At 36.0% G+C, this 22,970-nt stretch overlaps 1 protein-coding gene across 6 annotated transcripts in view; it reads left to right on the top strand.

Moving 5' to 3' along the window:
* ASPH (aspartate beta-hydroxylase) overlaps nt 1–22,970 on the top strand; it is a 106,896-nt gene that overhangs the window by 53,381 nt on the left and 30,545 nt on the right. For all 6 annotated transcript variants that reach the window (XM_057384311.1, XM_057384312.1, XM_057384317.1 and 3 more), the window contains 3 exons: nt 9,009–9,047; nt 19,294–19,382; nt 21,442–21,528. In XM_057384311.1, the coding sequence (XP_057240294.1) occupies nt 9,009–9,047; nt 19,294–19,382; nt 21,442–21,528 (215 nt within the window). The remainder of the gene's footprint in view (nt 1–9,008; nt 9,048–19,293; nt 19,383–21,441; nt 21,529–22,970) is intronic.

A 22,970-nucleotide genomic window follows, 5' to 3' on the forward strand; every position in this document is an offset into this window, starting at 1 on the left:
GTTGCCTGGCAGGAGTRGAACAGATTTTACCAAAACCATTTTTAGAATAGGTAAATGGCTTTTAAATTCAAGGACAGCATATTGTTACATTATTGGAGTTAACTATTACAATTTGCTAGTTGGTTTGTTGTACCAAAYGAGTTGTGTTGAGTGGAACACAGAGTTGTGTCTCAGGGCAGTGGATCAGAGAAGCTGCAATCCAGGAGCTCTRTCAGCTGTATTTTTGTTTTGTGCTGATTAGCCTGACCACCTTTCTGGGTTAGTTAATCTTTGCACTCTGCAGAAGCTCTTACAACTTGTGATGCCCAAAGGGTACTGGTTTGGTTTATTTTTTTCTTACAGTACTTGTATTTGGTTCTTAGTCATACCAAAAGTAGACAGAGAAGTGAAGGAAACATAGGAGGCCTTTTGTGTTTGTCCAGTACAGATTGGAGGCCTGGTTTAGATCAGGTTTGAGTTTGTATGCTGAACCTTAGTCGAGGTGGTTTGAAATGCCCATATTGGTGCACAACTGTGTTGGCTGTGAGCTCTTTCCCACCTGTTAATCACAACATGGTGTGTTGAAATGTTTGAAGCCATAGGTATTAATGAATCAATAGTATTAACTGGAAGCATTTTGTTTCATAATGAATATGAAGTCTTAACCAAAGCTTATAATCAGTGTAGGAGCAAACAGTAGTTRCCTTTGACAGCATGGGCAAGAAGTTTGGCAAGGTAGTCTTCGCTCAGTCTGTTGTGCAAACTTGGTTTGTTGTGTTGTTTGTTTGGAACTAAAGAAGAGGAAAAGATGTTTTCTCTCAGAAAATATTGCTGTTTAAAGTTAAAATACCCAAAAAGCCCTTATAGAACATTACGAAATTTCAACAATAAATAATTCTACTGCACAATGTCAGTTGAGGATATTGAGATAATTTCTTTACTTACATGTACTATATTAAAACTAAATTCTGAGTACAAATGCCAACTTGAAATCTTGGGGTTTTGGACTATATTTCTATCAGTTTTGTATTATAAATTTATGGCTCAGTCTTACACCAGTGTATTATTTTTTCCTACCTTCCAAAAAAAACCCCAAAACTTAGGTGTTTTATATAGTAGTGGTGGTTTCTGAAATATGCCATTTCAAATCATAGCGTCATTTCGATTGGAAAAGACCCTTAAAATGAAGTCCAGCTATAGACCTAACACTGCCAAGTTCACCACTAAACCATGGTGTCACATCTGTATGTCCWGGTGTTCCCAGGTGTACGTCCATTAAATACTTCCGGAATGGAGACTCCACCTTGGGCAATCTGTTGCAATGCTTGAACACCCTTTTGGGGAAGAAATTTTTCCTCACGCTCAATCTAAATCTCCCCTTACACAGCTCAAGGCTGCTTCCTCCAASTATTTCTTAATAGTCTCTCTTTAACAAGAGACTGACCCTCACCTGGCTACAACCTCCTTTCAAACATTTATGGAGAGTGATAAGATTTTCTTCAGGCTAAACTGCCCCAGTTCCCTCAGCTGCTCCTCGTCAGACTTGTGCTCCTGACCCTTCACCAGCTCTGTTGTCCTTCTCCAAACACACTCCAGCGCCTCAGTGTCCTTCCTGCAATGAGGGGTCCAAAACTGAACACAGGATTTGAGATATAACCTCATTAGTGCCAAGTAGAGAATGAKCACTCCTTTAATTGCAGATATATTTGCAAATAACATGGTGTAAACTGAGACTAGTTACCCACTCTCCTGTTGCTGTATTGTGATGCTAAGAGACTCCTTGCCATTTTCAGTCACTATTAGAATGAGAAATAGCTTGTTCCATTTTGAAATGGTATGTATTTCTGAATAAAACTTTTAGATTTATTCTTTTTTTACCTGCAGTTGTTTTCAAAATTAGTGCAATGCACCATTTAAATTGTGAGGTTACCTTGATGTCTATCCTGGCATATCTTGTGGAAAGACACAATAGCAGCAGAGCTAGAAGGAATKAATTACTTTTTACTTCCCTTCACAGGGAAGAATTTAGAGAATCAATTAAAATGTGTTTATTCAGTTAYTAAAGATGCAAATTATTATTAGATGTACTACAATGTACATGATTCTTTGTTTAGGAAGTAGAAAATTAAAATAATTTTATCAGCACACAATCTGAGCAGAGCATCTATTTAAGAATCCTTGTAATTTGTGTAGTTATGTGGGAACCACTCTGAAGGCAGGACCATAATTTATGACTTTTTCTAAAAATCTTATTGTTTCAGCATATAAAGTAAAATTCAGGTAGCATCCTGGGAAACTGACAAAAGAAACAGAGGACATAATTAAGCTACTGACCATGAATAAAGATTAATATTAAATTATTAGTTCTTCCTTCTATTAATTATACTTCCCTGTCATTTTTGAATATGAATATTTCAGTATGATAGCAATATTACTCTCAAATTTTCCTCTTAGATTATGACATTCATGTTTACCAGGGCTTTTTTTATTATCTTCTTTGTAATGGAGGATTCAGTATGGGGGATTTTGTTGTCTGAAGTCTTTCTTCTCTGTTTATGTGATTTTATTTCATCARTTGTTTAAAGCTAATATTTCCTGGGTTTTAAGTGGTACTAAACATAACTTAAGGCACTGTAAAAGAAATTCAGAAATGTCACTATGCATTCCTTGTTCTTCAGTAGTTTAAATTTGTGCAACTGCATTTGAAGCATGGTGGCACCAGTTTGTATCGGGTTTGGAGCAGTTGTTTGATTTTTAGCTAAGACATAGGAACTTAGTTGTTTTGGAAAGAAAATAGGAGATTGTTCCTCACAGTCAAATTCAACTTCTGAGCTTTCTCACATCACCAAGGAAGAGACTGGGTGTGGGATTTGAATATGCTGAAGTGCAAGTCAGAAGTKTCTTGCTGACTTCAGGACATATCACAAAAAGGGTCACACTAGTCAGATACATCTTTAGTTATCTGCAAGTGCTGTTTCCAGTTCTCTGAGTTTACTTCTGAAATTATTGCCAGTATKCTTTTCCAGATGTAGATTACTTTAGCTGCGCTTACAATCTGCATTTTTGTAAACTAATGGACTTGGGTGGTATGATAACCTAGCTTGAGGTATTACTGATTCAGGTTTTTTGGCTGCTGCTTTACACTGGCCCATAAATTTCAGGGGTTGTGATATAGTAGTTGTTGTACATATTTTATAGGGGGACATTGTGGATTTAGAGGATACCTTTACTCTCTGTATGTGGATTTTGATTGCTCTCATATGTGTTTAGATTTAAAATATCTGTGAGTTGTTCCACTCCTCCCCTTCACCTTGTATCCCTGGCATTTTTATAACCCTATGTTTATTTTACCAACTGATGAAATCCCGTATGTGTAGAGAAGCTTCCTCTTTAGAACTTTTACCCTTCCTCATTCCCTGGCTCCTCTTTTCCAGTTGTCTTTGACTTTAATAAATAAAATCCCAAACCAAACCAACACAAAAAAACCAAAGCAAAATCAGAATGTTTAAATAGATTTGTGACATGGCCTAGATATCCTTTACAAGGTAAATGAAGTGCCATATGGTAATAAAAAATWTAACTGCCTAGAAAATTATTTAAAAGTTTATTTCCCATCTTATATAGCAACTTTGTGTATATTCATTATGGTAGCTCTTAGAAATTATAGCTTTTTCATWTTAACTAGTCTGATACAAAGTTGCATTTTTTAGCATTTAATTTTTTTTTGTTGTTTTAGAGGAAGTTGTGTTTTGGTTGGTCCTTTAATATAGATTTCCCCTTATTTTTTCAGATACTTAAAGCTTCAAAAGAAAAGTCCCTACATCAGGAGGACCAGTCCTAACCAAACGCTACAAAAGGGGAGCAGATGGTTGTAATAGATCTTACGATGTAATTACCAAGCAGTTCAGGGTTTGGGGAATGAACACTAAGATGTTGTAAATGGGTTTTAGCCAACTGTYATTTTAGTAAGCATTCTTAACACTTGGATGTTTAGTTTACATTCCTGTCTGATATTTTTTTTCCCTTGGTCAAGTTTAGTGAATTCATTATTTTTCTTCTGTGTTTGTGACAGAGTTACAGCTTAGAGCTGCATTTCATGTACTGTTTCAGCAATTGTTAATATTCTATTTATGACGTAGCAGCAAGTACATTTTTTTCAGATTTTAATATATATCTTTTGTTGTGGATTCATACAGTATGTACAGAGCAGTTTGGTCAAATGAAACATATGATGTTATGAATTTTTAAATGTTTCATAACTGCTGATATAGCATACAGCCTAATTGCATTTTATTTAAAAACACTAATCAGGCACACACTATGCTGTGAAGTTTGACTTATATGTCTTTGCACTGATGTTATGTCAACAGTTGACAACATGAATTTCAGGTGATTTTTAAAATACCCTAACAAGATATGAAACGTGTGTTTAATTCATACTGGTAAAAGGCTAGATTACTAAATTACRGTTTTCAAAAACCCTTTATGTATGAATTAGCACTTTTTATTTAGGCACATTTGATTTTTCAAGCAACAATGTCTAGAGACTAGATGCTAGCCTGACAGAGAATCAGTGGAGATTGCAACAAGACTTAGTTGCTGGAATCAGGTTGAACTCAGTAAAATTATTCTGTTTTGGTTTGCTTACCAGTATAATGATCTCAAAGCTGAATTTAATAAGCTTTATGTTCAGTAAATTATTTTAAAAGTCAAATTTGCATAAACAATTGATTAGAAAATTTTATTTTTAAAACCAAAAAGCTTTGGAAATTCAACCTCAAGAAAAATATGTCAAAATTTAAGACCTATAATTATGAATGCTCTTAAAAATAATACTGAAATTGAGGTACTGTAAGTGATTTCGAATTTTAATATAACAGGTGTGCTTTTTACCTGTTCTGTGCTGCTGTTCCACAATTACGAAGACATATTTTATTCTTTGATATTTTGCATGTGTTCCTTTTTGGCTCAGGAATAATTGCTGTGATTTTAGGAAGTTGCCAAGCCTGTTACAGGAGCTTAGGAGAAATAAAGTAAGATAAAACTATAAAAAGAAAAATCAATTTGGTAGCCCTAACAGTTGGTTGCCTTTTGGTTTACAGGGAGACTCTCAATTTCTGTAACACTGTTTTGAAGACAAGTCTTTAGATGCTTACATTTGTAGTGAAAGGGGCATCATATATGCTTGTCCTTTTTTGGGTTTGGGATGTCAGTGAGACTCCACATGAGTGTTACATCTGATCAACAAATACAGATGTCCCAAAGTGATTTCTTTAGACTTTTCAGGAAAGCAATAATACTCTTAGGCTGATGTGTTTGGGATGGGATATTCTAATAAAATTATAGGTGATTGTGAATTGCAGAGCAATAATTTTTACAAAGCCATATTTTGTGAGGAATCTTGGGAATTATTTTAGGATGGTGAATGGAGGACTTTTTATATAACAGTGGCAGCCTATTTGTAGAATTATGGGACTGTGAGAGTATATTATGCTGTGATTGAATTTTAAGTATTTTGTAACTGGGTATGTGATTTTACGTGCTTCATGTTTACAAAAATATGCCAAGCTGAGCAAGGTCAAGTGGACTATTAAAAATATGTATATTTAATCCATTTTAATGTTTGGCTGCAATAAAACACAGAAGAACATCTTTGTCTTTCTAGTGTCATTATTTATTCCCAAATGTGGTAGATATTAGCYATAGGGATAAATATTTGACTCAGCCACTAATTTTTTTTTAATTATGAATTTGAATATTTAAAAATATATTTGAAAGTATTGTTTACAAGGAGGAAGTAGCAAGTAAAATGAATTAATTTTATTTCTGGCTGGTGTTACATGAAGGAAATAAACAGTACGCTAAGGTCTGTGTCTTCTATAATTGTGTTGTGTTTGTCCTTTTGGAGTGTTAACATTCTGCAGCCTGTTTGGCCTGGATTTTTCTCATGAAACATTATTTCTGTTTGTAATTTAAAATAGATGAGATAGCACTCTAACAAACACAAATGTCTGGGGAAAGTGATATATCTACTTTTCATACAGGATATTATAGTTTATGGTCCATAGTTTAAATCAGAAATCTGGTAAGGTCCATACACTTTTTGAAAGCAAGAATCTTCCTTGATAGTTTTCAAACACCTCTATGGCTTTAATGATCAAGTATTGCTGAATAGTAGTTTAAAAACAGTCAGAAGATTACCTTTTTGTAATATTTTCACATTGCTACATGGCCTCTTGTTGTATGTCAGTGAATATATGAAATCCTGCATTCAGTTGCTTTTTTGGAAATCACAGGAAGAAATACCAGTAAGCAAAGAGCATAATACTAAAGTTGTGTTTTAATATTGACAATTTACTACAATTTAAGTGACTTTCTCTGTAATTAAGAAGGTACCAGATCATGGCCCTTCTTTCTAAGAAGTAGAGAAAATGGCTAAGATGTAATATAGGAAATATTCTGAAAAAYGTAATGATTTTACTGAACATCATTTGTAATTTTATATATTTCAAAAATTATRTGTCTGTCTGACAAAAATAAATTGTCTTTTGCATTTAAAATGTTGATTGAGATTAATGTAAAATCTAGAAGGTCTGAAATACATTTTTAATTGTGACTTGGGTCATTCTCATACGCMGTCAAACACCTAGTTGTATTGTAATATGAAAAATAAATATATTCTTCTTGGTAGAAACCTTCTTGGGAATCCCTGGTGCATTCGTTATATAGTGATAGCAGTCCTAGCCAACAGAGATTAGCTAAAGCTGTTTTGTGAGTGATTTTCACTGATTTGTTTTGCTGAAGAAATTGAGTAAAGGATGGGAGTGGTTTGAAGACCTAAGATTTTTTCTGTTTGATTGAGCTACCGTTGGTTTAAGTTGAGGAAAAATAGTCTCAAGATTTATTCTCATATCCATGTCTTTGAAAGATCACATTTTTAAGCCTTTGTCAGAAATAGTGTGATTACACCCTTTCGCACCACTGAAATATGCGAGGGATCAGTGTGGAAGGAGCAAAGCAATATGTGCTGAATATGATGCTGGAGTGAATTCTTAGTGAAGTGTGCTGAGAACTGAGAGAAACGAGATCTTCAGAGCTAACAAGATCAAGTTGTGATGAATTTCAAAACAGTTACCTAGAAGGAGAAGCTGGAGTATTTAAAGATCATTTGAGAGACTTYGGTGAAGTCAATGGCTACTAATTTAGCAGAATACAGGCTGAAAAAAGTCTGAGAGTTTGGAGAACTGACTTTAGTGCATAAATAGGTATAGAGAGCTGTAGATTATATGTTGCATGAGTCTCAGGAATAAAGAAATGCGAAGCTGGACAAGAAATGGGAGACAGAAGCAGGCTTTAGACTGAGGAGGTCATACCCTGTTCTTCCTATGTGGCAAAGAAGTTGCAGAAATAACCTGAATGTCCAAGGAAACTGGTTTGGAAACTGGTTATTAAAGTRGAGAGGTCAGGTGGGAATATCAAGTGTTGCTGATAAAGGAGAAGATACAGGGGAAAATGGGKGGCTAACTAACATGATGTGTTATGATAATGAGAGGTGGTAAAAACAGTAATATGAGTATATGAACTGTTATGTGTGAAAAGTGTGGAAATAAACTTGTTTCATCTGGGGCTGCATTATTGCTTTTTTTTTTAAATTGAGTGTTTTGGATGACATATGACCATTTTATTGATTGTGTGGTATGTGCAAAAAAATACAGAAGCCAGGGTTTTAGGAAGTACTGCACAATGCTTTCATTAATATACTGCTGCAGTAATAATTATCCTTAGTATGTAATTGACTCTATAGATCTTTTATCATTTCTTTCAATTCAATTGACAATCTAGATCTCATTATGTAATTGAAGGGCTGAATGACTTTCAGCGTGACCATATTTATTTAATTTACCATACAATTAAGTTAATGCTCATTCTGCCTTGTTCTGAATATAAATTAGAGTTAYAGTGTCTGTACATTCAGTAAAAGCAGTTTATTAGCCTATAATAAAGGGTGAAATTAAAAAAATGATTTCATGTGTGTAATCCATCTATAATCCAGTTTCTTAATGAAAAAATGCAATGTTTTCCAGCATTTTTAAATGTTGTATTCATACTATAATGCTTCTGAGTAGTCAGTTTAAAAACAGGGAAGACTGAGTATTCTGGTATCAGGCATCTCTAAATTACTTGGAAATTAAAGAAAATGTTTTTTGGCTATATATAAGAATACCTCAAAATTAAACAGTATATGTTAAAGAGAACCAGAACTAGCTTAAAAGGCAACAGACCTCCCTGTTTGGTATTCTCTAAGTTTATTAGGAGGAAATACTGGAAAACAGAATAACAATGTTAGAATTGTGAGACAAGATGCTTTATATGTTATAGAGTTGGGCAGGATCAAAAGGTGTTTAGAGGGGGTGAAAAGATGTTTATATATCTACCACCTTCGTGAAATACACACACATGATTTTTCTACAGGATGTAGTTTGTCTTCACTAGACTGTCTTAATGCTTAGTTAACGTCTGCCTCTGCAGTCAGATGTTTGCAAAACACCTGTTACATTATTTTTCAAGTTGAAGAAAGACAAAAGTTTCCAAGTGCCCAAGTCACTTCTAAAAATAAGACTTTAGGTTCCTAATTGATTTTGTTAATCACATTTTAATCAAATRTATGTATTAAGCTAGTGTTCTAAATAGCTTTAGTTAGTGAACAGATTTTCTCTCATGCAGAATAGCTTGCATTGTAACTGTATACCAACAAAATATATTAAATATTTAGAGGGAAGGTTCTGTGAAATATTTTGTGATGGAAGCAATTATGTAATAGTTGAAGCATCTGCTTCTAAAGGGAAAGACCTTTTAGGTAACTGTATAGTTCAGACAATAATCTGGTYATTTTAAAAAATGAAAATGAAACAAAAAGTCCTGTTCACTCAATTATATTTTGAGTATGAATTGTAATTTTCTTGTATCTCTTTCTCATCATAAAATGTTAACAAATTTATTTCAATGAAATTATATTTTTAATGTTCTAGGGAAAAGTGATAAAGAAACTGAAGACAAAACAGAAAAAGGTAAGTCTGAAAGTAACATTCTGCTCTGAAACTCAAAACCATGCTTTCTGGGAGAATTGATTTAAATCAGATTAAAGAGTGGTGAAGCTGAGCTCCTGGACATCTTATGTAGGTAAACTGCAGTTGAATAAATATCCAGAGAGCATGTGCTTTTGTAGGAAAACACTTGGTTGACATGGTTGGCATCAGTGTAATAATCTTACCAGGTCACAGAACAGAATGAAAGAATYGTTTAGGTTGGAAAAGACCTTYAAGATCATTGAGGCCAACTGGTAACCTAACAGTGAACCATGTCCCTGAGTAACACATCTTTTAAATACCACCTGAACAGCCTGGYGATGCTTGCAGTGAAGGAATTTTTCCTGATATCCAATCCAATCCTACCCAGGAGCAACTTGAAGTCATTGCCTCTTGCTCTGTCACTTGTTACCTGGGGGARGAAAYCARCCCCCACCTCATTGCARCCTCCTTTCAGGCAGCTGTAGAAAGCAATAAGGGTCCCCCCTGCACCTCCTTTTCTCCAGGCTAAAAACCTCCAAACACCTTCAGCTCTCTCATCAGACTTGTGCTCCAGCTTCTTTGCTGTTCCGTGCCCTCACTCCAGCACCTCAGTGTCTTTCTTGTAGTGAGGGACYCAAAACTGACCACAGGATTTGGGTACAGCCTCAGCACTGCTGAATACGGGGGGACAATCACTGTCCTGGTCCTGCTGGCCACACCATTGCTGATCCAGGCCAGGATGCCATTGGCCTTCTTGGCCACCTGGGTACACTTTGGGTCATGTTCAGGGGTGGTCAACCACCACCCCCTGGTGCTTTTCCAATGTGCAGCTTTCCAGCCATTTTGCCCCCAGCCTGTAGCGTTGCCCTGAGTCATGGGATGGTTATGACAATTCCTGCTGTTGCAGGAGTAAAGTGTTCAGTGTCATACTCCTGGTGTGGTATTCTCAAGGTCRCAGTTTCTGCATCTGTGGGCAAGAGGCAACCTGGGCTGCCTGCTGTGTTGAGTCTGAGGACACAGTGACATGCAAATCAGTCCTTGTCAATACCACAATTACCTGTCTGGCTTAGTTTAGGGTAGGAAGATGCAGCAACAAATTTGATGGAACAGAAGTGAGGTTTTGCTGAAGAGCACTGTGAATGCTCTCCCTATAATGACATTTGTTCCTGCCGCATGTGTTCTCTGTCACTGAACGAAGCCTGCAGAGCCTCCTTCACAGGGGTCAATGGTTGGTTGCTGACAATGCCCAAAAATCTCAGGGTCTGTGCCAAAGGATTCAGTGGCACTACTCACTTTTCATTCTGTTTCCACTTTCTATTATTATTATTATTATTATTATTATTATTGTTATTATTATTATTATTATTATTATTATTATTATTATGCATCTATTATTTTATATTTGAGTACTTAAGAATGCTGCTTTTCTGATACTCTGGTACAGTTTATTGTGTTTGGTTTTGCATATTGGTATTTTAAACATAAGTTTCTAGGACTGGCAAATTTTGAACATTTTATTTAAATATTAAATATGTCACATTTAAGCATTACATATTAAAAGTAAAAAAAAAAAAAAAAACACCAAAAAAAAGAACCCACCAAACAACTTGGAAATCTTGGTGATTATGCCTGTATTTCCTTTTATTGGCGGGGAATATCTTGCTGCAATGGACTTGCATACTTGATAGTAGGAAAAAACCTGCCATTATGTGCTGCTTTTATTGACCTATTAGAACAGTAAAATAAAATGACATAAAGGAACCATCCAGTGTGGGTATRAAACAGTCATAGGTAAAAATGCCAGCTTGTGTAAGAAGCTTACTATTATGGAATGGTATTCATCAGAATCTGTACAAGAACTTTAGGACATGTGACAAAGTGGAGCTACTTTCCTTTTGTACCCTAAGTGCTTTGTGGTTTTGTTTCTTTTAAACAGCAACTAAATAAACACCACTGCAAATTACAGGATTTCTGTAGGGTGGAAACAGGGATGTTTTTGTTTTCCAGGTTAAACTGATAAAGTTTTGCATCCTAAAGGAAAAAGCAGCTGTGCATTTTTTTTTAATGAACTTTTGGTTTTAGTTACTCTGCTTATGTGGTTTTCATACAAATTCAATTTTGTTGAACTTTTTTCATAGTTTGAACAGTTTCATGTTTTCACTTTCAATAAAAGTGGCTAGCTGTAAGTGCTATAAGGTACTATTGATTTGGTTTCTTTTAAATTACCCTAATAAGATGCAGCAATAAATTGATGAGAGATGTATTGTAAAATATACTGTACTTTGACTGGTRTATGTAGAAAACTTGGAAATCTAWGGAGTTGGGAATTTGAARATTCATGTTTGGCTTGGGTTTAGGRTTTGCTTCTGATTCTGASAGTGARTTCTGATGTGCAAGTCTGCATTTGTTTTGTGGTATTTGGACATACAACCTCCAAAGAGTCTGCAGTACAGAAAATATTTACAGCTTTGAGTAGACCTTAAACCATGAATATTTTTACTGCTGCAGCCTTCATAGTACTCAGTTAGCAGTGTCGTCTTAATAATTCTGTCAATTTTAGTATTCAACAGTATTTCATCAGGTATATTAGAATTCTTGTTGAAAATACTTTGGTATTAACATAAGTCCCCTTTGGAGGCTCCTCTAAAGAAACAAAAATTAAAATAAATTTGTTTCTAACATACAGTTGCTTCAAGGTTTCTCTGTTRTATTTAATTTAGGAGGATTCTTTRTCTTCTCYATAGAATGTGATCAGACTTTTTATYTAAGCAAGTAATTTAAATGGGATGGATATTCCAGACAAATCTGAGAAATAATTCTTTAAAAGGTGTCACAGGTAATGCAACGTAGGACATACATGCCACATCCATAAGAYATCTCTGAGATGGTTTTAGTTGTTTTTGATCACATAGACTAAAATAAAATAATTTTAAGGAAGTATGCCTAAGCCAGGCTTAGGACCATGTCATTCCACAAGTGGCTCTGGAGGTGTCATTTTGATACCAGCTCAACATTCACCACYGTTTAGGTATTTACCTTTAAAGATATTTAGGATTTCACTGTGATAACAGTAGAGATGTAATCCAAGAAGGTTAAAGAGCTCTTCTTCTGATGAAATGTAGGGGTTTGCTGCAGGGTAAGAGCAGTTATCCCCTAAATTCCATTGGGCACTTTCACCAGAGCTCCCTTGTCTAGACCAGGGGCTGATATGCTTAGCTCACCTCCAGCATTGTCACCTCAAGGTAGGTGGGCTGAGTTCCACCTTGTAAGATCTGCTTATAATAGTATACAYAGTACYTRTTAAATTGCAAATTTRTACAGGCTACAATTAAATATCTACRAGCTGTATGCAGAATGACCAACRCAGAAGTCTAGTTGTCAAAATCCAAAACTGCTGCATAACGCCATTCTGGACTAAAGATATRGGACATTTCAATGTTACGGTGTATTTTTAAATAGAAAGTCAATGCAGAAATTTCTTTCTAGTTTTGTCAAAGGATTGTTTGAGTCTAGCTTTTGAGTGAAGCCCAAAGTCTTAATGGCAAAAGAGAGGCAAATGATGAAAATACATGCCAAAAATAAAATTATCATTCTGCAGTTGTTACTTATGATCAACATCTAACCAACCAACCAACCAACCAACCAACCAACAATAATTTCATACAGAAAGCCCTGTAGAATTCTTTTTACTGCAAGGGAAATTGTTCTAGAATAACTGCAGCTAAAGATTTATTATAGTCATTAGATTCCAGCTTTATTAGTCCCTAAAATGCCTTAGTTTTTATTGCCTGATTACTTCCCCAGATAAGTTGATTATAGTGGTTTTGCCTGTTCTACCAGTACAGTTTAGTAAGTTCTTTTAATTATTGTAGTGCTCCTGGCTTTAAATTGTCTAGATGCAGTTATTTGGTTTTATACTTTCTAAGTTATCATTTATAGACGCCCATAAAACAAGTAGATCACTAACACTCTCTGTATCTCACCTAATGAGCTTCCCAAACAACAGGACACTGACAGGAGCTTTTCATCATCATCAAATTCTCATTCAAGCACCCACTGAGAGGCAGCACAATTTCCAAAACTAATTTGGGTAATGATACGGGGCTACTATCAGGAGGGAGGACAATTACTTGAGCAAATTTTGAATTCCAAGTAGAAGTCTACTTCTACTGTGGGTGTTTTTCAGAACRTAACTGAAACTTTGAAACTTGGACTAGGAAGGTGTAGTATTGGTGATGGGTGGCAAAGGGAATTAGTAAATCAAAAGGTCACAAAATTAGTTGGAAAACAACCACAGATCATGATCATCAGTATCCACTTGTCATTGTCCCACACTCAGAAGTTGCCATTCACAAATGGCCAAGAGCATTATTACTGAATTTGTATCACAGCAGGAATGGGAGGGTGTTTAGAAAACAAAGCCTATGACCCTTCCTGGAAATTGCTTCCTTGGTTTTTGAGGGTTTAAGTCAAAGAACTGRCAGGAGGAGCCTTTGCTGCAAGTGACTTACCAGACTGCATCACATGCAGAGGTTTTTTGTTTCAAATTAACTTTAGAGATGGCATAACATAAGAAGACATAACTATAGAGTTGTATTCTCTACAGGTAAATAATTATTGATTAACTTTTATTAAAACTTTATTTAAGACTCAAATCATGGAATTATAAAATAATTTGRGTTGGAAGGGACCTTTAAAGGCCATCTTGTCCAATTCCTGTGTTGGGCTCATTCAATTTGCTGGCAGTCAGTGCAGCAGGATTTCTAGTGTACTTTTCAATTCAAAAACTGGGGACCATGTCCTCAAGGTGGTTGTAAAGACCGGGCTTTATCTTGGAWCCCTTATGCCTTATGAAGTGAAAAAAAACCTGGACTCCTAACTCATCTCTGTTTTGCATGCCAGTAATAGCAGATGTAAGATCAAGGAAGCCACCAGGAATGCTCCCTTAACATTATAATGGCAATATGAGTGAATCAATAAGTTAATAAAAAATTCTAATTACAATAACCTYAATCATATTTATGAGGTGGTTTGTTAGATAGTGAGTAGTGTCTTTCCRTCCTCATGCTTTTTTCCCCAAGTCCACAGAGACATTGTAACATTATTGTYTCACCATTTCTGAGGCACTAGAAATTTCATTAGAAGACATGTTTAACAAGGAATACTTATGCTAATATTTAATATGGACTCTCATAATCACAGAGCGGGCCCCTCTCAATTGATTGAAAATCCTATGGCATTAGTTTGCAAACATTGAAACAGGACAGTTTATCCTGTGTGGAAGGCAATCTTCCCTGCAAAATTCCCAGTYAGACCAGTCAGGCTGTCAGCCTTTGCTCTCAGTGAGCAGACCAGCTCAAAATACCAGCTCCAGCAGGGGAGGTAAGCCTGCTCTCCCATCCCACCAGTTTTGCTAGGTTCTGAACATGAGAAAGTGGACAGAGGGCTTAGGAATCATTAGTACTGAGGGCAAAAGAGGGAGGGGGAGAAAAGGGTAGCAAGAATGGGTGCAAAACTGCCTGAGCAGTTGAGATTTCCTCCATGATTGCACATCAACGAGCAAACATTCTSTCTTTGAGGTGTCCTTCCTGGCATGTCTGTTGSGTSAGAATAAAATCACAGAAYTGTGGAATATCTGCTCCCAATATTTCACAAGGCAAGGAATCGAGAGATGATTTGTGGGAAGTGTATGGAAGTGCATACTGATTTTTAGATACAAACACTAATTGTTCTGGAATTTTTAATAGCAGCATAATATCTCCTACTTACTTTGCTCAGGAAGAAAACTGTACAATGTATCCTTTGATGCACAGAGTATGTCAGCGAGGACAGAATAGTTCATGCTATGTGTTGTGGTAAAGATACCCTATCTTCTAAATTATCTTTTCAGAAAAGAAGTTGAAGACTTTACAGTATAGAAAATACCTTTGCCTCTTAAAAGTAGCTATCTGTTAAAATGCCAAGTGATATCTCTGTAGCATAACAAGAGTGTGTTAATTGTGAAAGATGATCATGACAGTATTCAATATTTTTGTCTAATTCTAGCTAATGATGTTAACTCTTTTGAGGTACTGATATCTAATCAGGCAGGTCATCAGTGCTTTYTCTTTTAGRGGAATGATGTTTTCCTTAGYCTGGATGATGGTGTTATATTTCAGATGAAAATATGAAATGCAGAGATTTCACACACACACACACACACACACCCCTCTTGCCAMTTCTCTGGATGCTAGAGTGGATTTATTTTTATTCCWTTATAGAAGTAGTATTTTAGTTATTTATGACATTTTTCAATGTTTTTTTTTTCTATTGCTTTAGACTTAGGGTCATGTGTAATCAATTTTTTTGCCATGTACTAGTTATCTCTTTTTGTCTTGTTACTCCATGTAATTGGTTTGGATGCACTTACTGCTTTAACATAATTGTCTACTTGGTGTTTTACACTGATTTCAAGCCTCAGGTTCTGCTCAGTTACACAGGAATTTACAGGAATTTGATCKTTTGAGGACATTTGTCTAGAAATTCTAGAGAAGTTTTAATTCTTTGATTATTATATCTTAAGGCAGCTTTTTACATTAAGAGCTGTCAAGTGTCAAGAAATGTAATTCTGTGAATAAATCAACACAGAGATTGCAAAATTACTTTTCTGATGCTGTTTGGACAGTTGCTTATGGTAAAAAGATCTGCTTCAGATGAAGATTCATAGAACTTGATTTTTTGAATGTTATTAGTATTTCAGTTTTACAGAAAAAGCTAGTAAGAGCAGTGGTAATTGAGATTACTTTCTATCATAAGACAGTGTTTTTAATCACTTATGGTTTTCTGAAATTATAGCACTGAGGTGAAATTTTGCATTGGGAAAAGTTTTGGAGCTTCAATATTCTATTGCTGACATAGGACTAGGAGGAATCTCAGCCGCTGTGATGACTGGCACAGTGAGCTTGTGTGGGGATTTCTTTGGTTGTCAAATAAGAGAATGGAAGTTACCTGTGTAATTATGGTGTTGACACTAAAGCATATTGACATAGGATAGTATATTACTGAAATTGTACAACATATGACTAGGTGGGACCCTAAAGCTTTCTTTGGCTCTTTAAGTTCACTGAAGGCCTTATCAGCTGTGTGCATTGCTCCTGGCAGATGCTCATACATCTTGTTACTGCAAATTTTCAGTAATTAGAATCCCACAATTGCCTTCAGCAACCTGTTCTACTGTKCTTGCTCAGAGTAGTAGTTCCAGATGTTCAAGACAATTTTTTTTGTTAAAGCAATTTTAAACCTTCTTTTCCTTATCCTACGATAATACAGAAAATAATTTATTCTTTCATCTCTGTAGCTATGTTTTACAGAGCAGTGTGTACCCCCCTTCCCGTGTCAAACTCTTTAATACTGCTTTTCACCCTCTGTTCTTGCTTATTGTTGCTCACCTCTCCACCCCAATTAAAGAAAAAATATTTTGACACCATTCTTCAAGACTAAGTGATTCARTTGTGTTTAATAATTTGGTTCCTTTTCCTTAATTTTTATGTGATTTTCTTGTGGTCTGAAGAGTATCTAGCAGTGTGTTTATTATTATTCAAAAATAATTTCTCTGTCCCTTGTAGAAGTACAACTGTCACTGCTTTTGGTGATGGCTAGGTGCTTTTCAACATAAAACCAAAATATGCCTGSTATTTTAGTTTTCATATGCCAAAATGGTTATATGAAATATTTCATCAACTTTCACTGTATCATATGACAGGCTATTAATTAATTTTAAATTAATTAATTAAATTAAAATAAATTAAATTTTAATTAATTAATTAAAATTTACTGCACATTTATTTTAATTTGTTTCTGCTTCCAAAATATTCTCCTTCTGTATTTTTTTCTTCTGTATCTTAGTGAAATATGAGATTGCTTGTCATCACTGCTAATTGTTTATTCTCCAGCATGAGAACTAGCATAGAGTTTCTTTTAGGACTTCTCCCTGGCTTGCTGCTTTTTCAGTGGAAACTGTTTTGTCTAAGGGAGTCTTCAGGAATCCTATGACAGCAGCCCTAGGTAGAATGCCTGTTCTTACATCCAAGGTATTATTGAAAATCCTCAGWAGTATTCTTGAAAGACTGTAATATGATCCATAAAAGAATTATTACCATTTTAATGCTTAACCTGATTTGGACTGCAAAGTTGTATGATCATGCACACTTCACTGACATGGTGGAATTTTTCATTGAAGAAAAATTACATCTATTCTCCTCTGAAAACAGATAAGTTAACTGCTTTGTATCATTGAATTTAATATATTGGGTCACATCTGCTAAAAGATTATTGCACTAGAAGGAGGCARTGGATAATTTATTAAAATACCCCTGCAGGGAGATAGCAGGCTATCTGGTTAATATAGAGGAATGCTTGATGGTTACTCTGAAAGCTCCCTGGTGAATCCTTTAACATMGGAATAGAATGGGAGATGAAAATGATTGCTCATTATGTAATGTTTACTGTGTTATACTGGTGCCTAGCAGATGAATAATATTTATGTTACCAGCTCCTTYCCAGCTTTTTATATTGATCTCCTGCTGGTCTAGGGCTGATATATAATTGCACTGAAAATAGGAGGATCATACTTTTTTTCTGTAATGAAGGGTGGCAAAAAGGTGCTTCCAACACATCACCCAAGCTGGCTATGAAGGGAAAGATATTGTATCTTTGTGCCACAGACTTGTAGGATTTTAATTTACTTTTTTTTTTTCCCTGAACTGTTTCTCATCTCCTTGTAAACTCAAATGAACCACAGACAGTATCCCACAGGCAGTTAGAATTTCTTGGTGCTTGGGAAAGCTTCTCTCCTTTGCCTCAAAGGAACCTCAGAGTTTGCCATGCTTACTGAGTTTGAGAAGGACCAAATGACTCTTGTCTTTCCATCAATGCTGAAAGCTAGAAAGCTGACAAATAGCTGTCCTGTCTCACTGAAATACAGTTCCTGTGTGTCTGGTCAACCTTAGATACAGATTTTGATTCATGCCATAAGAACTGAGAATTAACATTTTAGTTGCAGTTTATGTCTGTGTGCACAGCTTCCCACTTAAAGAACTGAAGTTAAACCAAGTGTTTGGTGGTGTTACCCAGTTGGAAGCTCCCCAGATACTTTACCCAGAGGAGCTCACGTGCCTCAGTTTYCTTGCTAACAACAAAGGGCAGTTCCACATTGCAGCTAAGAGCAAAATGAACCTAAAAAGTCTTCAAGGTCACTTGCTCTCACTGGTCCTTGGGCTGATGACACAGCTCCACACCTGCTGTTAAGCAGCCTAGGCCTTAAAAATAGCAGTGGTTCCTTGGAAACTGGGTTGGCTTTTTTTTTTTTTTTTTTTTTTTTTTTTTTAAGAAAAAAACAAAAACAAACCACAAAACCCAACAAACCTTTTGCATGCTATGGATTGTTCCTTTTAGGCCCAATGACATTATGTGAGAAACTTCTCACCCTACCTATTGGTCACTGTGGACTGAAGGTTTGGGGTTCCACAACCTCKCTGGGCAATCTGTTCCAATGCTCAGTCACTGCACAATAAAGARGTTCTTCCTCATCTTCAGGTGGAACTTCCTATGCATCATTTTCTGCCCATTGCCTCTTGTCCCATTGCTTGGCACCACCAAGAAGAGSCTGGGTCAATCCTCTTGGCACCYTCCCTCAGGATATTTATGCACATTCATGAGGTSCCTCTCAGTTGTCTTTTCTCGAATCTGAACAGKCCCAGCCCCCTCAGCCTTTCCTCATGAGAGAGRTGYTCCAGTCCCTTAATCATCTTCRTTKTCCTCYGYTGGAGYCACTCCAGGAGCTCCATGTGCCTCTTGTCCTGAAGAGCCCAGAACTGCATGCAGCACTCCAGATGCAGCCTCAGYAATTGCTCTAGGCAAAGAAGTAGAAATATATAGTCACAGCTTCTAGAAATGGCTAGTATGCCCTGATAATCGTGTGTTTCATGATGTCATATAAATGTGGAAAAACAACAGTTCTCTTTGCTCTTCCCTGTCAGTTGGACCATTTGAAAAAAAAAATCCTTGACTGTAATGTGATGAAATGACTTGAAGTTTGCTTTTTCATATAAAAGTTTGTGATTGTAATAAGAAAGCAGTTTCTTTTCAGTGTAATTTGAAACTGCCTTGAAAATGATGCACTTAGCCAGCACAGTCCCTAGCTAAGTGTTACTTCAGACAATTGAAATACGGAAGAAGTAATGAGCTGTGTGTTTGTTAAATCTTCTAGCTAAAAAGAAGAAGAAGCCAAAGCTCTTAAACAAGTTTGATAAGACCATTAAAGCTGAACTAGACGCTGCAGAAAAACTGCGTAAAAAAGTAAGTTTTGAATGTTTCACTCAGAACTCTAGGCAGTGGACAAAAATAAATAAAAACTTGGGGAAAGGGAGAATGAATTTTAGATTACTTTTTGTGAAATTAACTTTATGGAATATTCAGTTAATATTTGTCCTTCAAGATTAATTTCTGCTGGGTAGTTTATCTGAATTTTTTTTAGGTCATAAGTGTACATCTGTTTATGTGTGCTTGCTCACTGTTAACCTTGAAAATACGTAACTTAATCATTGAATTTCTGCTTAAATGGATCACTTGGAACAAGGTTGGTTCTGTCCTATCACTCCTGTCTAGCTGACTACTGAAACCAAGTGCTACCAGAGAACTTATTCTGTGTGTGTTAGCAGGGATCTCTCAGTCAGTGTTCAGATGCCTCAGGAGTGTTTGGTGAAGAGCTTTGAAGTAGGTGTTGTTTTTGYTGAGATTCTGTGTCCTGGGAGTGCCTCTACTGCTCTACAGCTGCTTAGAGGATGAAACAGATGTTCCTGCTTCTCACCAGTGATAGCAAGACCTTGACATCAATCAGTCAGTTTGGATAATCTGGAATTTAATAACTTGACCATGAAAAGCAAACAAAAAAATGCCCCCCAGTAAAAAAACTCTTCAGTCATTTCCCCTTATAGCTTCTAATTTTATTCTTTTATTTCAATATTTCAGAAAAACAAGACCTTTGCAGAGATGTCCCTTTTCCAGATRTGAGATTAAATAGTGAAGCAAGACTGAGGCTGTTGAAAATGAGAGACTATAGGTCTTCTGAACATTGATCTTGTAAACACTCTGATATGCYTCACAGACAGTCCTAGCACATAAAGAACATCTGCAGGTCTTTGTTGGACACTAGATTTGAGGTGGATGAACTATTTTCAGTACAGTGTAATAAAAACCAATTTGGTCATTGCAGGTCCTGATTATTCTTAATTTTCAGGACACACTGTGCAGTTTTGACTTTATCTTACCATCTACACAGCCCCAGAGTTCTGGTAGGTCTGTGATGGAACTGGAGGGCTGTTGCATGGAGAGCTCTAACCTTGGCTGCCACACTGCTGTTTCTCACTCAAAACCTTCTTTATATGTTAGAATACAAAARCAAAAGGAATTTCCATGCTTCCTGTTACACAAGCAGTTGGTRATCAGAAATAGGTGAAATAGAAACTTTTGATTGGCCTGTAGGGCCAGTGTGTTGACTCWTTCCCTGCTGTGTCTCTTGGTTAGTTGGATAATCATGCACATCAAGAAGGAATCAGGATAAATGTAGGAACAAGTCAGATGTGCAWTATTTGAAGACAGCAAGGCAGTTGTGTGTGATAGCCCACTCATATTTACAAAGATGTAAAGAGCTGGAAGTGGCAGCAAGGTCTGTTGCCAAACATTGTCATGCAGTGCTTAGCACCWATTTAAGAGTGGGGCTGGTTCTGCTCAGCTTCCATCTGTGCTTGCTAGTCAACATCCATCACRAGATCAGCATCCATCATGAGAATACCACAGTTCCATTTAGACTTGTGTGAAATGTCCTGGGAGACATTGTTATGAAAAAACTTGGAAGATACAGCCATATGCTATGGATGAATCTACAGGATTTTCCCTAGAAAAGCTGTAGTTATGATACTGTTCATTGTGAGAGGTGTGCAGAGAGAAAATTTTCATCTGTGACTAGAACTTTGCTTGTATTCTGTTATATTCTGTCTGGATTTTGTTATTAGCAGTAGAATCGTTACATATATATATATATATATATATATATATATATATATATATGGGCAGATTATTGTTATCACAGCATTTTGTCCAATCAACAAAGGGAAAGTGAGTAAAATAGGAAAAAAAATTCTTCTTAACCATGGAAAGTAGATTATATTGGTTCATAAATAATGACAATTTCTCTTAAATAAAGAAGGCAATCTCAACAAAAGTATGAGTGAAAACTGTTGATTCAGTCTGCATTGTTTTGTGTTTGTTCTTTAATTGTGAAATTAATGTTATTAGGTCATGCATCCTTCAGCATTTTTATTAGATAGACTTGCTGATAAATATCTCTACTTTCCAGGGGAAAATTGAAGAAGCTCTAAGGGCCTTTGAAGCATTAGTGAACCAATATCCACAAAGTCCTCGAGCAAGATATGGGAAAGCACAGGTACTTAAAAAAAAAAGCTGATACATGTTTAAAAAGCTAAAATAAACGTTTTTGTTTTTTACCAATAGAGTTATAAACACCAGTCAGAATTAATTTATAAATTTATGGAAGTTTTCTAGGTTAAAAAAAATGTGATCTGTCATATTGTATCTCTGTCAGTCAGCTATCCTTCCCCAGTTATTTTGGCAGCTTTCATGTAACTTCAGTGGGAAGTGTTGTAAATAACAAAAAATAAGGTACATCCTGTAGATCTCAGGAGAACTGTCAGGCAAATGGCAAGAGATAAATACCAACTAATGGCCCAGTGCAGGAACAGCAGGCAGAACTTAGCTGTTACATACTATTTGCTGTAGATGGTAAATCAACACATCAGTCAACTCTGGGATAAATGCTGCTTTTTGCTCTAGTGGGAATAGAGAAGAGGATTTGGAGTTTTTTGAGAGAGTGTTAAAGGATAAAGAACACAAATTCTTAGGCAAGGAGGCTTAATTAGCTTTTCCTTGTGGAGTGATTCATGTTTCAGGTGTTTCCCTTCAAAAAAATCCCAGACCCAGGAGGCATCAGAAAATAAACTCTGCATTCATAATACTTCTGAGCTGTGTTGGGATGTCTCAGAAGGGAATAATCTTTGAATTTTCATAAGCAGTAGGATAATCCTGCTGCACTAGGAGTAATAAAAGATTCCTTKAACTCATGTTAATCAAGATGAACATGGTGAAGTCCTCACTGTAGGAAGGAATTGTGCTGTTAGACACTTGATGAGGACCTTGGAGTCACAACCAGTTTCCACCTGGTTAATAATAGTCATGTTAAAACCAAAGCCCTGATTATCCAAAAATCTATCACAAATCTGTCACATGAGTACTTGATACACAGCAGACCAAGTGCTCCAGTCGTCTCTGTGAGTGACAATCTGCTGAACTCTGCCTCTTTACAGTAGGATACCACTTTGATCATACTTGTGATGGACTTACCTACGTTAAATTACGATTTTAATATTTACCATTTTTTTACAAATCTGGTCATTATATTTAACAGAATATGCTTCCTGCCTCCTCAGTGGCTTTAGGGAGAAGGGTGGATCACTGCAGCCCATTGTGAAGCCTATTCTCATTCAGAACCCCCATCTCAGTGACCCAACTTCGTTTGTCCATTTACAGCAATTTGTAGTCGCCCACTGCTACTTCAGTAAACCATAAAAGGTCAATATAGACCAAGATCTGAAGTAATAATTAGATGCACTTTCTGGGAATGTATAAAAACAACAATGAATTCATTTTGAGGGTTCGTGTTAGTCATTTTACTGAACAGTCATATTAATGTTACCAATAACAATTTTATTGAATCCAGTATGTGCAAGTTGGAGCTGTTAGAAGGAATAGAAAAACCATGGGCTTTAGATAGGTTAATTATTTTTAAGATTTGAATTGTAACACAGTATT

This window comes from Malurus melanocephalus, unplaced genomic scaffold (assembly GCF_030028575.1).
Source record: "Malurus melanocephalus ecotype Western Australia unplaced genomic scaffold, MMel_1.1 scaffold_698, whole genome shotgun sequence".
In the NCBI taxonomy this organism is placed as follows: domain Eukaryota; kingdom Metazoa; phylum Chordata; class Aves; order Passeriformes; family Maluridae; genus Malurus; species Malurus melanocephalus.